This window comes from Xiphias gladius, chromosome 5 (assembly GCF_016859285.1).
Source record: "Xiphias gladius isolate SHS-SW01 ecotype Sanya breed wild chromosome 5, ASM1685928v1, whole genome shotgun sequence".
NCBI lineage: Eukaryota > Metazoa > Chordata > Actinopteri > Istiophoriformes > Xiphiidae > Xiphias > Xiphias gladius.
This window is the reverse complement of record NC_053404.1, coordinates 19,715,144-19,732,907: the sequence shown is the minus strand read 5'-3', so window position 1 is coordinate 19,732,907 and position 17,764 is coordinate 19,715,144. Positions and strand designations below refer to the sequence as shown.

Below are 17,764 nucleotides of genomic sequence, written 5' to 3'. Positions count from 1 at the left end.
AAACCTCAAACTCTAAAAATCAATGACTGCGGAAAATAAACTCGTACACGCCTTTTCTTTTTTCTTTAATTACCTTGTGTATTGTGTGTAATGTTCACTGGACTGAATTAACATCACTGCAGCTCAAAGCAGGAGATAACACTGTTATTAATTTTCATATCTACAGCTCATAGTACTGAGCTGAGCTTAAGTAGACTCTTTAGATCTGCGATTTCTTTCTCACAGCTGTTGATGAGCTCTATTCTCTTTAAAGATAACTTGGAGATTGATCCAATTACAAGTAAAACATTCCTGATGATTTTCTATCTCACATTAATAAAAAAAAAAAAAAAAAAAAAGTAATTTCAGACGCATTTTTTGTCATTTAGCTGGTGGGGGTTTGTTGTTTTGGTTCAAGGAAATTTCATTATTCAATATTCATATACACTGTGAATTAACCTGTATCATTCTGGTTATGAGAAGGTCTCTCCAACCACTTTTCCATGCTGTCAATCTGCAAAAAAATGTATGTATACATCATTTGGAGATTGGCTCTAACAACCCCCCCCCACACACACACACACACAAAAAGAAGCTTTTTGCCCTGAGGAAAAATTGCAAACCATTGATCTCTTGATGGGAGTTTGGCTGTAATATTTATCAAAGAGACTCACACTAAACTATTTTGACAATATCATGTTCACTTCAAGGATGCACTCAACACAGAGTTAGAGAGAGGACGTGGACAAAACAGAACTGAAACAGAAAATTTGATTGAACGAAAGCTTGTAAAATATTTCTACTGGTTTTATTATCATTCTCATTACAGTTAAAGACTCGGAGCCTTGAATGTACTCTCGTAATAAAAGAGCCAAGTCCAGTTTGAGGTTATATGGTGTAAAAAAACAAGCATGGTAAATATTAATGAGAAATGGCCTTTAAAGATCAAATAGCTTGGCATGCGAAAGAAAAAAAATGTAGAATTGTGGCATAGAGAGGCTGTTTTTTCATTCGAAAGACCCAGGCTCAAGCCCATGAGAAATTAAGCATCAGTCCTGTGGAAAGGTCCCAGGAGCAAAGCGCGGACCCCAAACCTCCGACCTCCCCTCGTGAAGGGGAATAAGAGGCAACAACTTATTTTCTCCTGGGTGAAGTCCACTGACGGTGACAAAATTATTAATGAAAAGTAGCTTTTTAAGATCAAATGGCATGTCATGATGAATGGTGCTGTTGCTGGCATGCGGTTCGGTTTCAGATCTCGCTCGCGTTTCGGTTTGCGTTCAGAGCGACCGGGCAGGACCGAGATGCGTTTCACAGAGAGGACGTCTTACCCTCTGTTCTCATACACCAAACCAATATTTTAAGCCTTTGATTCTTCACTGGCTGTGACAGATTGATAGGGTTTCAACAGTGCCTAAAATTAATTTGTGTTCCCAAGAAAACCGTTTGCTCAGCACGGCCAAAGTACATGTGCCCCATTACTAGATTGGAATGTATATGCGATCCTCAGCACATTTTCTGGAAATGGCCATTCAGAATGAGTAATGAATACTATGCAAACATTATATTACACCTAATGCATGAGCCCAGAGGGGAAAATCACTATGGTTTAATTCTCTGGTTTATGTGGGAAATGAAAGCCATTAAACAAACATTTTGTTTTTCAGGTATTCCATCGACTGGAAGAGTGACCTGGACAGCTACTTTGATATCGATCCGGTGGAGGGAACGATTTCCACGAACGAACTCCTTGACAGAGAGAGCATCGCACAGCACAATATCTCCATCGTGGCGACCAAACTTAGTAAGTATGACAGCAAGGTAGACTGTGATTCATGTAGGTGTTGTTGTCCTTCCCCCGCCATAATCTGTGTGAAGGATTTAACACACTTTTACTCAAGTCAATACTCAATCCCATTTTGCTGGAAAGGTTTATAGGTGACTATAAACCATGATGGCTCTCCCGGAAAATGTATCTTCAGGACATTGTCTCCTCTAGCACACTCACCTCAAGTCTGTTTTCATTTTTAACTGCCTTTTTTTTTTTTTTTTTTTTTTTTTAACACATTTGATGACATTGGCATTGGAAGGGAGCTTTTCTTGCCAGAGTCAACTTTTACTTACACTGCAGTAAAATGTGAACCTTCCCGAGTCTCGGAGCACGCAGATGCGGCCGCATCACGGGGCCGTCGTGCGCCAAGCTCAAGAAGAGTGAACTGATGCCGAGCCGTGGCTTTAAGACATGTCATCAGGCTAATTATGTTTTTATGAAGGAAGTGGAGCAAATTTCCGGATAAATAAGCAAATCCATCGTCATCAAGTCATCAAATCTGCTAAGAACCGTCAAAGTCATTATCCCGGAGGCAAGCTGGTGCTCAATCAAAATTACCCACGCTGTATATTCATTAGGATAGACTGTGAAATATGGGCTGTTAAAACTTGAGTCATTGTTGCCTTGGAAACTGATATTACTCACTTCCCCTCAAGGTCATGGCAGTGACATGCCAATTCTGTTTTCCTTGCGTGTGAGTGTGTGTTTCGTTGCGTGGCTTTTGTGTGTGAGTGGCAAGGAATTGGAGGATGAGGCAGACTGAAAGGGTAGAGCGTAGACGGAGGAGGGAGATGGAGGTTTTAGCACGGCGTTACATGTTCAGCCCCATCGTACCGGACGCAGGAATCGAGCGGTATCTTTCCACATCTCGCCCCTTGCCCGCCTACCTTCCACTCCTTTCTCGTCACCTTTCCCCAGGTCAGCCTCTGCACCAGGCCTCTGCCCACTCCGGGCCCCCCTCTCGGAGGACCGTTGTTTGTCTAGAGACGATTCTTCCCCCATGACCGGAAAAGAAAATCCCGTCCGGGGCCAGAGTTTAGAATAACGGTTGCGCTGGTGCAGTAAGCATAGAGATAAGCCCCAGCGCCCCAGTGTTTGCATCCCAACTTGTAAGTTCAAATCTGTTTCTGACCTTGAGTGAGATTTGGCAGAACTTTGCGGTCTGAGCGCTGGAAAGCTGTTCAGGCTCCGCTGTGGAACATTCTATTATCATTGCTGGGATTTTGTCTGTCTGTTATTCGGGTTTTAAACCACGAGGAACGGCAGTGCATACTAAAGCAAAGAGGCCTTTAATGTCAATATACATGACACATTGTTCATATTGCTTGTGCGAAGAGACGTGACTTTTCTATGGTCTTGAGCAGCCACAGCCACAGCGGTTTCTGATAAACATTAAATTATTGCAGACCTCTATATTTGAACTATCACTGCATCTACTGTGTGTCCTTGCTGCTATTACTTTTTAACATTTATCCAGCCGCACCTTTTATTCCCAATTATAATGACTCGGAAGAAAATATCCAACAATACGAGTTGTCGGATGACATTTTCCCCTGAATAAAGCTACCTTTACTCTGCACTGATTAGCATAACACCTGAGTTGGAGGCTTTTCACTTCACAAAGCCTCTGAGATTTGTCCGGTCACTGCTAGACACTGCAGTCATGCAGCAAAATGAGAGCAGTGTCTGCTGCTCTCCCGAGACACAGCACACAGCAGAAGGCGTGCTAAATGAGAGCCGGGGCTAGATTAACGGTTTGCTTTTTGGCATTTGAGCCCACTGGCAATTTTTAGGAGTCGAAGAGAGAGCAAGATCTATTAAATGCAATAATAACCACGGCAGGAGGCAATGAGAAAGCACGCTTCCCATCTATTTACAGCAGCTGAATTTAGTTTCAAACTTAACATTTTGGTTGTGAGCTTGCTTACAGTTTCTGGCCACAGTTGCACTTTTAACAGATTGTTATCCACAAGGAATCTTTCCGTCTCCGCTTTCCAGCGCAGTTTATAGATTTGTGGTTGATGGCTTGCAGAGATTGAGGTTTTTATTTATTTATTTATTTTTATTAAAGTAAGCTTAATTAAAAAAGTAATAGCCAGAAGAAAAGCAGTATAAGGCAGACAACTTTATGGCTGACCACTCAAGCAAGCGATATGGGACTCTGATTTAATCAAATAAACAGAGCATGTGTTATTGGGCTGAAATGCTGATGCTAGTCAGATTTGAATATAACCACTATACCGTTGCGCCATCTAGTGGGCTGAAAGATATATCACGGATGATATACTGAGAGTCGGTCAACAGTTATGAAGATGAGACGAGGGAGAAAGGATAAACTCTTATATTCAGAAGTCTGGGCCTTTGAAGAAACATTTTACAGATTTCATTGATCTGTTAGATTTGAAGTTGCTCCAACTTTTTGAAGGCCAGAGAATACAGGACCTTAATGACAGAAAAGATTAGTATTTTTGCTGGCCGAGCATCAATGTTAGTAGTTCAGTCAGTGCAAAGCAGCAAATCCCATGTTCGGTGTCACTTTTACCTCGGCGGGAAGATTGCTTTTTCCATCAAGGTCAGACACAGGTTAGTAACTGAGCCGTGGCTGCGTCTCCAATCCCCTTGAGACCACTCTACAGATCCCCCCCCTGCATTTCTTCTCAGCCACCCACCTGCACAAAAAACTACGCACCGGTGCCACTAGCACTCACACGAACCGGTGCACGCTAGCCCCCCCCGCCACCGAAGAGAAACGCCTATTCCCTCATCAAATCCATAAAGTTTACCTTACTTGGGATACACAAAAAATAAACATTTCCCCGCCGTGCCCCGGCAGTGAGGAGACATTGTTACAAACAACCCTGGATTCAAGTTAGTCCCTCTCAAGGGGGCTTCACACTATAATTAATATGGGCTGCACATCTTATGGAAAAGAACCCCCTATAACAGAACCTAAGGGGAAAAAAAATGCTTGTAAAGAAATATTCTCTCCATAGAGCCATATTCCATAATGTGAGGCATGCTTTATTTGTAGGCAGCACATGGGATGCATTTATTGTGTGTTTTTATTTAATTCTCCTTTTCATCATCAGTGAAAAGCGCCATAAAACAGCAGAGTCCCAGGTGCAATTTATGCGTCGACACGTCCCAGACGCATCAGAGGTTTTCCCAGCATTTAACCAGGGTGTCTTTCGGTGGCCGAGCAGCTAGGTGTGGCATAGCGGCCGCTCAAGGACACTCCGACTGAGCGAAAATCTAGCATGACGGCCTCTTTAACCGTCCGGCCATCCTGCCCCAACAGTGATAAACCTTGGGGGCTCTGGCTCATCATAAGGCGGTAGTACTGTAGGTATCCACATGATGTCAGTGCTGTGAAAAAAAAAACAACAGAAAAAAACTCCCATGTTGTCTTTTACTCTGCATTCATGGGACACTGTCCGGCCCTGGGTGCACTTTCGTGCTTTACTTAAACAGTCCTGTCTTGTGTGTTTGTTTTGTTTTTCGTCCTCCAGATAGTCCAGTTCTGACCAGTCGGGTGGCCGTCACCGTTCACGTGCTGGACATCAACGAGTTCCCCCCTGAACTCGCCAGTCCCTACGAGACCTTTGTGTGTGAAAACGCCAAAATGGGACAGGTATGTCAGCGTTTCCTCTTCCCCCCGCCTCTCTCCGTGCGCTGGTGGCCTTCTACGCAGCCAATTTTCCGGTGTTAAGACGTGTTGATTTTTTTTTAGTGAGCAGAAAGCTGTTGATTGGAGTGTTTTTTTGTCCTCCCATAGACCTTATATGGCTTCAAGGTGGTTGTTGAAAACTATCAAAGGTGCTAAACTGAATCTGAAAGGTGTTGATTTCTATAAAGACTGGCAAAGAGTTATTGTTTACGCTTAGGCAGGAATAAACACTGATTTTGTGGTGTGCGGAGATAAAACTTTAGTGATGTTTTTCTGCTCTGTCTAGTCAATGCATACATTTTAGCTCGCACACCGATACCTAGCAGAGGGTTGGTTTCCATTGTTTTAACTCAAGGTCACTTGACTTTTAGTTCGGGGGATTTTGCAGAGAATCGTTCGGCACGGAGTATGAATCTAAATCTTGAACTGATTGTGTCATATAGATGGATTCAGCCAGGGGAAGCAATCATAAAGCACAGCAGTGCTTTGCATATCAGCAATCTGGAGTACATTTCAGATGATATATTTGAGATGCAGTGGAGAATTTGCCCGTGTGCATTGTAAATCACCTGTGCCTGTAAATTAGCCCATTAACTAGCATCTATATGCAGTTAGCGTTGTGAGGGAACAGCTTCTTTGGCAGTCTATCAAATTGCTGTAGACTCCTCATCATATTGAGGATGTTTTGCTGCTCCTCAGGGCTGTTGCAATCAAAGCAACGGCTCTGAACTCCATTTGAGGACATCGCTGTCTTCCTTGGCATGTGAATTTGCCATCTTTTCAGCCATCAAGGCTGAGTCAAGAAACTTAGAATAAAGGGGATAGAGGCCAATTGGATACTGAAAAACAAATCAAATCACAAATTAAAAAATAACTATAACACATTTCTCAAAGGCCTTGATAACCTTTTCTTTCAATATGCCGCTTGCTACCTTGGGGTCCCACATGAGAACACAATTTCTGCCAAAGTTTGGGTTAGTTGAATCTAGAGGTTTCTGAATTTGTCTCTCTTTGTCTGTGCTCTTCTTGCTGTTTCGATGGGCGCAGGGGCCGAGTTGGAAAAACCTAACATCACCTGCTTAAAATTGGCTGATGTCATTAAGGCTCCGTCAATCAGATTCGATCGAATCCATCCATACGTTTTGTTTTCTTTCAAACTGTAACTTTCATTTTTGCCTATTTCAAGCCCCTCTCCCATCAGAAATGTGTCTGGCTTACTGTCGCCTCACCTGGATGTTTTCCATTCACTGTTTGCAGAGTGACCTCTGTGCGGTCTTACACTAGAAGGCAGTTTTTAAATTCATCTTCCGAAGAAGACAGCTTCCGTACGCTCCCGCTAAGTCTGACTTGAGGACGTGATGTGGTTTTATCAAATTACAGCTTGTTGGGAAAACAACTGCGGTCCAACAGGCATCTTACACGCAAGTTGGATGTGAACACTTGAAGCCTTTTTTCGGTGAAGTAGGAGACATTTTGTGTCCAGTAGTTAAACTTTTGAAATGAACAATATTTGCATTCGCAGTTTCTGGATGTTTCAGTGAGGGAGAATGAGTAGACGTAATTTTAAAAAGAATTTTTAACTAGATAATTGAACTTGATAAACCATATCAGACACAAGTTATTATTCAAAGCAAAGTATTTTGCCTCTCTTTTTTATTCATGAAGCTATAGAGAAAGGACTAACAGATCTTTATATTCACTTGCATGACTCCCGCTATTAACGTGTCACCATCATGCTCTTCAATAAATCAGACGGAGGAAATCGTAAAAGGACTGAGGTCCGCAGCCTTTAATCCACTCAGCTAGAGAGAAATACATATTTTACCACATTCAGAAAAGTCCAGAAAGTAGACACAAAGACAAGTCAAAGTCAACAGAGGCAGAAAAAGTGCAAGACTAGACAACTACGGCCTTATATTAAGATTAGCTGCAATCATCATACAATATGTGCCTTGTATTTAAAAGTCATCACCACCTCTCCCCTCCTGTGGCCTAATTCTCTTTTATCCTATTTCTTACTCGTGAAGTCTAATCTCCCGCTTTTTACCTCTTCGTTCCCCCTCCGCTGCTTCTCCTGCTCCTCTCTCGTCCCTCGGCCCCCAGTGCAGAATGTACACCGTCCCCCAGTGTTGCCCGAGCAGGATTCCACCCGGTGTAGTAGCGCACAGCGGGTGGACGACAAAAGACTTGCGGGTCCTCTCTCGTTAAATCGGTCACATTTGTCCCCTGATGATTATCTGAACTCACACCGCTCAAAATACGAACCACTTGTTTTGGAGGGTCTCACGCTGTGGCACGACCTCCCATGGAAAATAATCTGTTCCCGGGACATGGCCGAGCGAGAGAGGGAGCTGACTATTTTCATGTAAATGTGTGGCAGGAGCAGGGAGGAGAGCGGGGTAAGGCTTTAAAGGGAGATTTAGCAAATGAAAAAAGGTCAGCGCTGTGGCAAAGCAAAACCGCAGAATATTTTATTATTTTATTATTTACTGTATTCAAAGGCCCGACTGGTCAACTGGTCAAGTGTGAAATGAGAAAAAACCTGCCACAAAGGAAACACACAACAAGCATTCACCACTGCGGAGTTCTATGAATTAGATATACTTAGGACAACCGGTGCTATAATGTGTTCCCTGCTCTTTAATGTATTTCCTTTGCTTTTTTATAAAGCCACATTGGAATGCCAACCAACTGAATCAGTTTATTGTGCCGGAATAATTGCATTTACATTAACAGCATTTAGCTGTGCGCTCTTATCTAGCTCGATTTACAATGCTTTGCCAAGTGCAAAAGCAGAATACACTCAAAGCCATTTCACGTATACAATAGCGCCCAGTAATAAGCAGTTACAGCAGGCACAGGTCTACTTGTGATTGAGAGAAGGTGCTTCCCACCTCCACAATGGGGGCATTTGTACATGATAGATTATAATTAATATTGCAATTAGAAAATACAACAAATCGTACGGCATATACTGATGTTTTTAGCATTGAAGTTGATGATGAGGCAGTGTCATATACTAACATTTGATATTTCCACTGGTTCAGTATTTATTCTTGCCTCTGAAACAGCTTTTAAAGAACTGTTAGACGGGTAACGTTACGCTGAACAGGCGATTCTAGAAATCCCCCCCCCAAAAAAAAAGGTGCAGAAAAAAAAAACACGTTATTGTATCGTGTAACCGGACAGTATTTAAGTGTGTTCATTTTACTGAAGACGAAATAGAATATACGCATTATGGGTGTTTATTAGCACTGAAATGATTTTTCAGTTAGTCAGATAAGTAATGGACAATTTTGATTAATCATTTGCCATTTGTTAAGTAAGATGCCAGACATTTGATGGTGCACACTTCATGCACAATTCACTAGGAGTTCAGAAAAAAACTCCCATCTTGTCTTTGGGTGTTTTTTTTTTTCTTTTTCTTTGTCTTCGTCTTCTTCTTCTTCTTTTTTTTTTAGACAGTTAATAGTATAGTTAGCCCAGAAATGAGGGGGTGGGAGAGGGGGGTATGATGACATGCAACAAAGCTGGCATTGAACCTGGGAGATGCAACTTAACTGCTCTTCCGCCGGGACACCCTGCAAAACATACGACTTCAAGACATCACTTTGGGCTGCGGTAATGTTTGATGCGGATTAGCCAGTATTTCTAACTTAACTGATACACTGAAAAAAAAAGGTTGACAGATTAAATGCAAGTGTAATTGTTAGTTGAAGCTTTAGATTTACTCATCTGAAAGCCACTGTGGTTGCAGGAAATCAATAGTGAGAAGTGTACAGTACATCTGCTGTGGGGAGCACAACATCGCACTCATCACACCTGGTGTCAGGTTTGCTCCCCTTGAGGGAACCCTATTCAGACACTGAGAGGTGAAAGAGAGGGGCAGCAAACGCAGTCAGGTTGATGTAACCGGGCAGGAGGGCTGATTAGCCGCTCCCGCGTGTGGGGGGATGCGGGGCCTTAGGCGTCAGGTCTCCAGCAGGTCAAGCCCAGTGAGCAGGGAAGGGCAGACTGGTAGCACAGCTGGGCTGGCACGACAGTCAGCTTCACAATTTTCACACATAAATGAGGGAGTTTGTCGAAGTGCTGCAGTACGCGCGAGGAGCTGCCGGACTGATCAAATTGTGTCTTTTTCTTCTTTTATTGGGGGTTGCTCTGTGGTTTAACAGATGTACTGTAAAATAAGTAACCTATAAAACAACTGGTCTCTGCTCGTGACCCCTGCACAAAGCTCCAGCAGCTTTGAATGAACTTATCCATCACAGTATGTGTTGAGGTAATCTAGAAATTTTCAAAAAGGTATCACTCAAGTGCTCAGTGACTGCATCCAAAACTACAGAGAGAACAGTTCACTGCCTTTTCTCAGCACTGACAGGTCTGACAAGCAGTCAGTTCAGGACTTGTTGATACCGATGTTCAGTGTGGAATAATTTCACATTTTCTTGCAAAAGCAAATTTGACCCGTGGGAATTTTACTCTCCAGTAATGAGAAACATTTGACATTGGAACCACCACTCAAAACAAAACCTTCCAACTGCGCAAATCAGGATGTTTAGGAAAGGGTTAGCAGTCCACTACTAATCTACCCCATACAGACAAGACCGATAGAAAAGAAAAAGTTTAACAAGAACCCTAGGTTTAAAATAAAACAAGTGAATGCCAAATGAAAAAAAATAAGAATCTATTCCTTTTTGATAATCAAATGTTTTTTTTCTCTCTTTATTTTTGACAGGTGTTTCAAACCTTCAGCGCTAAAGATCAGGATCTACCGACTTCTGGGCAACAGTTCTCCTTCAAATCACCGAAGGAAGATATAAAGAACAACAAGAATTTCACCATCCGGGACTTTGGAAGTAAGTGTTCTTGTATCCGGACAACAGCTGTGTTAGGTGCCGTGGTGACTCAGTGCAGTGTGATAAGAGTATAGAGCCTGAAGATCACCTTCCGGCAGTTTGTGCAACTTGGTCCTCTAGACTACTGGAACCGCGTCACACTCGGCGTTAACAGTGTGTTAATTCACAACTGCAATATAAATAAATTGGGACAACTATCTGCTCAAGACTATTTCTTAGCTAGATGAAAATGTGCTGCTCTAAGCAATGAGAGCGGCATGTTTCAGTTCTAAAAATGACTTAAACACATGCGGCCACACGTTGTCTTATGATTGGGGCACGTATGACACTCTGCAGAGTGCGCCGGCCAAGCCCTTTGAAGTCTAACCAGAAAGACTGGTAATGAAAAGTGGGACGTGGCAGGATGAGGCCAGGGAAACGAATGTATTCGCTCTCCCTGACAAGCCCTGGTCCGAACCCCTGATCCAGTTTTACCTTTAGACACACTGTCTTGCAGCTTCCTGGCTGCCAGGGGCCCTGCAAGCACCCTCTCCAGATACAGGGCGAGATCTGATAGGCAGGGACAGGAAATACAAACACCATTGGCACCGTGGAACGGGTTCAGCGAGAGAGGGAGAGGGAGCGCAAACAAAATCGCAGTTGTGCACAACATCCAAGGTGTGCTAATGTGCCTGACCTCCTGTCAAGAAAATGTGCCAGGCTTTGTCAGCGGAACAAACGCAGCTTGACAGGGGTCAGACAGTCTAGCTGTAGCAGACAGAACCAGGCAGGTCCAACCTGACATGTTCCCCCTCTCTCGTATACGTTGTCGACCTCCATTCCACTCACCGTCCTCACACCTCCGGCTGTCTTCCGAAGTTGTTCCCTTTGTGTGTTGTTATTGTTTTAATCTACCATCTATCGTTGCTAATCTGCTGCTTTTCTGGCGTGACGCTGCCCGCTCAAAGAGATAACGAAATAGCAACAGATCCAAGTAGTTCTCCCAGTGCGGTTAGATGGAAAAGGCTTCGCAGCGTTTCAAAGAACAATGTGCTGAGTATGGACGGGCTCAATCAGCCTTTAAAATAAGCAGCGTAAAATGTCGAGAGCTTTGATAAGCCAAGTCTTTGATATGTTGAAGTTTCTCATCACATTCAGAGAGACACATTTGGAAAGGATCTCCTATCAAACATAAAGACTTATCACAAATTGAAAAGTTTTATCTTTCTCATTCTGGGACCTACAGACTTGCGATGTAGCTCCGAGGATTGTCTGATTGATGCGAGGTTATACTGGGCAGAGTGTTTTTGTTGCTTTGGTCAGATAAACTCCTGCACTCTTGGAATAAGCACTTGCTGCGCTACTTTAGGCCTTTCCCAAACATATTTGTAAGATTTGTTAAATTTGAGACTACATATGTTTTCCAAAAAAAAAAAAAAAATTCTCCCCGTGTTCCTTCTTCTAGATAACACAGCTGGAATTGTGACGAAGCGGAGTGGCTTTAGACGGCGATTACAGGAGATCTATTTCCTTCCCGTGGTGATTGAAGATAATGGCTACCCACCCAAGAGCAGCACAGGCACCCTGACCATCCGTGTGTGCGGCTGCGAATCAGATGGATCCCTCTTAACGTGCAGCGCCGAGGCCATCTTTCTCCCTGTGGGTCTCAGCACGGGGGCTCTCATTGCCATCCTTCTATGTATCATCATCTTGTTAGGTGAGACCTGTTGTCGACTGGATTGTAAACATTCTTGATTTCAGCACGGTACCACCGATAATCACAAAAGGAAACAGGACGCCCTAACTGTACCGCCACGCCCTAGTGCCACAGCCATGACCAGCCATAACCTTACGCCTGCGAGCTCCAGCTGGGCATGAAAGATAAATGGTCTGATTTTTAAGGGTTTAAATATACCTTTTAATTTCCAAAATTTATGTTATGTGTCTTAGTGAGCTGACCTAATTGTATTCTTTTTTGTCGGTGGCATAAAAATGTACATCCAAATTTCCAGATCTGTTTGCATTCAGCTCCGAGCATACTCAGCTGACCATCAGAGTTTGGCTGGCATCTCTCCGGGAGTGCCTGCAGTTAATTATGGAACCCATATGATTTTGGTCATTCAATGAGACAATTGAGATTGGAGGGAGGGACGCTCGGCTCTATAAACTAGATCCAATTTTGCCGCCCTGTGGCTGCTTCCCAGGCTCCGGCTTTTATGTTTCCCACAAGGTCATTGTTGTAAAACTCCTCCTTAATTCCCTGCTATTAATGTCCAAACTCATCTGCATAGCAGGGAGGAAGTAAATGTAGGTTTATGGCATCGTTTTCTGAATTATAAATGTGGGATGGGAGGTTATTAAAGAAGTCCCTATTTTACAGTGGAAGTCAAGGGTAGCCATGACCTTTGAATTGAGCTGTATTTGCTTTTCCCTATCTCTCTCTAATATACGGCTTAACAAAGAATCGTCCATGAAATTGCAACAGTGCTTCAACATCAATCCTTTTTTCATTTAAATTCATGTGAAATATCAGTTTGAAAGAACACAGTCAATTGTAGGGGTTTGCTGTGGAGCCGTGTCGATGTGTTCGCTTCTTCTGAAAAAAAATGTCTTCAAAGCTCCAAGTCGACTCGCCCACAAGGCTGAGGCTGACGCCAAACTGTCATGCTGGCCCTGAGAAGGAGAGAAGCAGAGAAAATCCGAACTCACACTGAGAACATTTCCATTGAGCCACTTTGTTTCTGTGCAGGATTTGTCAGGATGACCCAGTTGTAGTAGCTCTCCCTTGCGGAGAACTGATGAGGTAAATTAAACAGACCAGCGCAGAGACTTTCATCTGCACTGCTGCCTCTTCCAAACCGATGTGGATTGGGTGCACCCAGTGCCAGGCTGCGTTCTACCAGCGTGTCCTACAGCAACCGCCTGTTGTTGAAGTCTACGTAGTTGCCACTGGGGGGAGCTGGAACACTATCACACAATACACAGGCAGATAGAATCGCTTGGGAATGGAGGAAGGCAGAAAGAAGTGAGATACAGAGCGGATGAAAGTAAGAGACCTACTCAAAGGGTTTTTTTTTTTCCCAGTCTGAATGTATTTATTGGACCCTTTCATTTGAATGATTTCAGCTTTATTCTGGCCATTGCTCTTCCTCCTAGATGCAGCTGTATATTAAAAACCCGGAGGAAGAACACATTTTTTACCGCACTTTCACAAAGGAGCCAGAGAGAGGGACACCGAGGGAGATAGACAGAGGGAGACAGATTGCACTGACAGGAGAAAAGGGAGAGAGGGAAATTTATTGTAACATTATGTGTTAGAAATCGCACCGTGGTACCACGGTGCAGAAAATATGCAGAACCTCACACAGCCACCGAAAAGATGCTTGCTAAAACAGTAATTATATTCTGGTACACCCCCCCCCCAAAGTGTTTACATTTCTGTTGCTATCTGAGTATGTAATGCTGCCAGTGCACATAATTCATTTTGAGCTACAAAAGCAATTTGAATCCCAGTAGGTACTGATTTGCAGGTCAGAATCTTTCGAGACATGTAGGAGAAAGCCGAGGAATAATTTGTTTGCGAATTGTTTTTTTCCCCAGATATCTAGGTTGCATGCTGTATAACTATTGTTTCAACAAGATTTTGTTTACTCTATTTTAATGTGAATCGGGTCCCAAACTATGTCATTGAAATAATGTTAAATCATAGTTAACATTTAACCTAGATGTCTAAACAGGACTAAGAGTCTTCAGCTAGTGGCTCTGCGAGGCTGTATGTACCGTATAGACACAGTGTTGCTTTGAGCTAATTGATAACGCAAACATGCCGGCGTACTTATAATGAAAGGTGACAGTGCTAACATGCTGATGTTTAGCAGGTAATGTTTACATGTGCACCGTCTTAGTTTAGTGTGTTAATATGCTAACATTTGCTAATTAGCACTAAACGCAAAGTGTAGCTGAAACTGATGGGAATGTGATTAGTTTTGAAGGTATTTAGTTACAAGACAAAGCACTGGATAAATAATTTTCTTCTGACCTGATGAAGGCTCTAGAGGAAATTACTGTCAAGACATTTTGCACAAAACCAAAAATGGCAACCTTATGGTGGCGCTACAAGAAAGCTCAGTCGGTAGGCTTCATCCTCTTCATGAATATCTGTACAGCGTTTCATGGCAATCCATCCCATAGTTGTTGAGATATTTTAGTCTGAACCAGACAGACAGACATTTCCATCCCTACAGCCATGCGACTAGAAACTGACATTTAACATCTAAAAAATGTCAACCAGATTCTTACCTAAATACCTTGACATCTTTTGGGCTGCAAATCCCCAAAACCATCAGTACTAGGGTCTCTGCCTTCCGCACAGGTAGAGTGCACAGTAATTTGGGTCTGTCGTCAGTGGTTTGAGATGTCATTCTCTTGATTTTGTTCCTCCAGTTATTGTGGTCCTCTATGTGGGCTTGAGACGGCAGAAGAAAAAGGAAACCCTCATGTCATCCAAAGAGGACATCCGGGATAATGTGATCCACTACGATGACGAAGGAGGGGGCGAGGAGGACACTCACGCATTTGACATGGGGACACTTCGCAATCCCAAGGTTATCAAAGAGAACCTGTACCGCAGGGACGTCAAACCTGAGATGAAGAGAGATCCCAGGCCACCTGTCTCTCAGGACAGCGCTGACATCCGAGATTTCATCAACCAGCGTCTAAAAGAGCACGACATCGACAACTCAGCCCCTCCCTATGACTCCCTGGCCACATATGCTTACGAGGGCGACGGCTCTGTAGCCGAGTCGCTCAGCTCCATCCAGTCCCTCACCATAGACCTCGAGGAGGACTACGATTACCTCAACGACTGGGGGCCCCGCTTTAAGACGTTGGCAGGGATATTTGGGGAACAGTCAGAAACTCAGTCAGACTCAACAACCACAGAGAACACACACTGATGTTATTCACAGACTCAAAAAGCAAGTATACAACAATGTTCTTTTGGTTGGCGACACACAATGTTTCAGCATTGTTTTCCTCTCATGTTATCTGTTTCATCTTTTTCCAGCTCACTGTTTTCTTTTTTATGTGGTACTTTACCATGCTCAGTCCCAAAATTGTAAAAATCGAAGGAACATACGGTAACATGATTAGATGAGCAAAGCAGCCATTCAATTAAAATTAAATTGAATGTTATTTCTTGTCTTACATTTTGGTATTACATTCCTCTTGGGGAATACGCGTACACACGGAAATGTTGTCATTTCCTACAACATCCTTAAAAGTGCCTCAATATAATTGTTCTTTCACTTGCTATTTCATTGCCACATATCCAGTGTTGCTCCTTAGAACCCCATAGGTTAAACTGATTCGGTCAGCATACAGCACTGTGCTCTGACTGGCCCAGGCATCTACCAAGATCAATGTCAACTCTGTGGGGACAATGAAGTGGCCTGAGTTTGGCCAAAGATGTTTTGAATGTTATTTATTGTTCTATTTATTTATTGGCTGATTGAGTTTGATTAGATTTTTGTGTATTTATCTATTTATCTCTCAGTCATCAATCTGTATTTTTTATTTTTTGAGACACTCAAGTAATTTTGTAATTAATCAAGGCCCACATGAAAATGTATGTTTCTGTTAGGTGGGTCCTGTGAATAGACTTGTACTAGAGTTGTAAAAAGATAAATTAGGGCTAAATACAGCAGTTCAGTCATGTAATAAACACTGTTTTCTTAAATAAACCACACTTGGACAAAATCCCTTTTTGTGTTTACTTATTTGGCTCACATGATGTCTGATCTATTAATATTCAAAGTTCTGCACTTTTCTATTTTCTAAATTCCACTGTATTCATTTGATTAAAAATGTACTGTATACGATGATACTGTCTGGGATAATCGGTATGAACGGGCCATAACAGTCCAGACCTAAAAGATGGCTAATAGGTACACGTAGTAGGATAATTAGAAAATGTAAGAGGGTGCACTGATTTTCCAGACAGAGCTGTTGCAATGACGTGTCCTTTGAAAGTGGATGACACAAAGACTTCTGACTTCATGCTGACATAAAATCTCAGTAAAAATACGTTTAAAACAGCTTAAAGAAAATGCAAACAACAACCTCCAATAACCTCTCAAGCATTATTTCCAATCCCAAACTTTTCATAACTTTCATGTATCTGCCATCAAATGACACAAAGCTTAATATCCCTAATTCCACCAACAACACGGTGCAACCTTCCTTGAAGGGAGAAATTACTTTACATTTGATTGGTTTTCTTCAGACAAATCAACAAATAAATGTTTTCAAAGGGACCGTTTCCTAATTCTGCTAGATGTCCGCATGCTGAAGGAAGTCAATCGAGGTGCAAGAATTACCAGTCACACCAAGGCTTCAGTAAGGTACCAACATAGCCCTATATCCTCAGTCATTGATAAGAGCGGCTCAGAGCTTTCTTGCCATGCTCTGCTGAGGACAAAATGGAAGGTCTGGATGAAAGCCAAAGCAGTCAGTGACATACAATACAGAGGTTCTACCAATGGACGTGAAGTGATTCCCCTTTCTGTCCCTCTCTATCACATCCAACAGGTATATCTCAAGGATGAGCTTCAGTAAATGTGCAGTGACGTGTTTGAATGGACATTAAATAATCTATTACCCTTGCAGGCAGCAGCAACAACAGCGACACATAGTAAGTTAACTTCTACACCCTCGCCATCATTTTGAGCCATGGTGGTCTGTAACTGAAATCGACCATGCGGTCACATTTTCAGAAGAGAGGAGTGAGTTAGTTAATTAGAGCAGAGATCCAACAGAAGAAGTGATGTATACCTTGACAAAAACTAGAGTAATGACGGAAACTGTCCACTCTTTATAGCAAAGGTGGAAGCCATATGATGTCGCAACAAAACCTGTTTTAGGGAAGCTGTTGGGGTGGATGGTTCCTTTTAACCATGTAGACCGTCTTCCCTAGGTGACAAAATTGTCATATGAATCCTTTTTGTCGTGGTCATATGCGTTTAGGGGGCCACCGACAAACCATATCTTCCTGAGGATCACAATAAACTTATATCGTTGATTTTGGAAGGCAACGGCAAACGCTGTTGTTTAGGATATGATGTAATAATGCTGCTTTGTATTTGGCTTGTTGCTCCTTCATAATAAAGGAACACAAAATTTTTTTTAACTATATTTACCTGCAATTCTCAAAATTGTCTTGAAAAGTTTTGTGCTGAAATGATCTGTCAATAAATCGCTTAATGCACCAACAGAAATTTGTAGGCTCCAGCTTTTCCAATGTGAAGATTTGCAGTTCTTCTCTATCTCATGCCATTAACTTGCCTTGCGTTTTTAGCCACGCTGCTGACCTGATCCTGTGAAACATCCCAACATCTACTGGATGCATTGGCTCAAAATTCGATACAGACATTAACGGTTTCCAGACAATGAATC

At 42.6% G+C, this 17,764-nt stretch overlaps 1 protein-coding gene across 5 annotated transcripts in view; it reads left to right on the top strand.

The window, feature by feature from the left end:
• Positions 1–16,049, top strand: part of LOC120789715 (cadherin-12-like) — a 46,816-nt gene extending 30,767 nt beyond the window's left edge. For all 5 annotated transcript variants that reach the window (XM_040126650.1, XM_040126649.1, XM_040126648.1 and 2 more), the window contains 5 exons: positions 1,647–1,783; positions 5,320–5,441; positions 10,213–10,333; positions 11,778–12,029; positions 14,756–16,049. In XM_040126650.1, coding sequence (XP_039982584.1) covers positions 1,647–1,783; positions 5,320–5,441; positions 10,213–10,333; positions 11,778–12,029; positions 14,756–15,267 — 1,144 coding nt within the window. In that variant the 3' untranslated portion in view covers positions 15,268–16,049. The remainder of the gene's footprint in view (positions 1–1,646; positions 1,784–5,319; positions 5,442–10,212; positions 10,334–11,777; positions 12,030–14,755) is intronic.
• Positions 16,050–17,764: the final 1,715 nt, after the last annotated feature.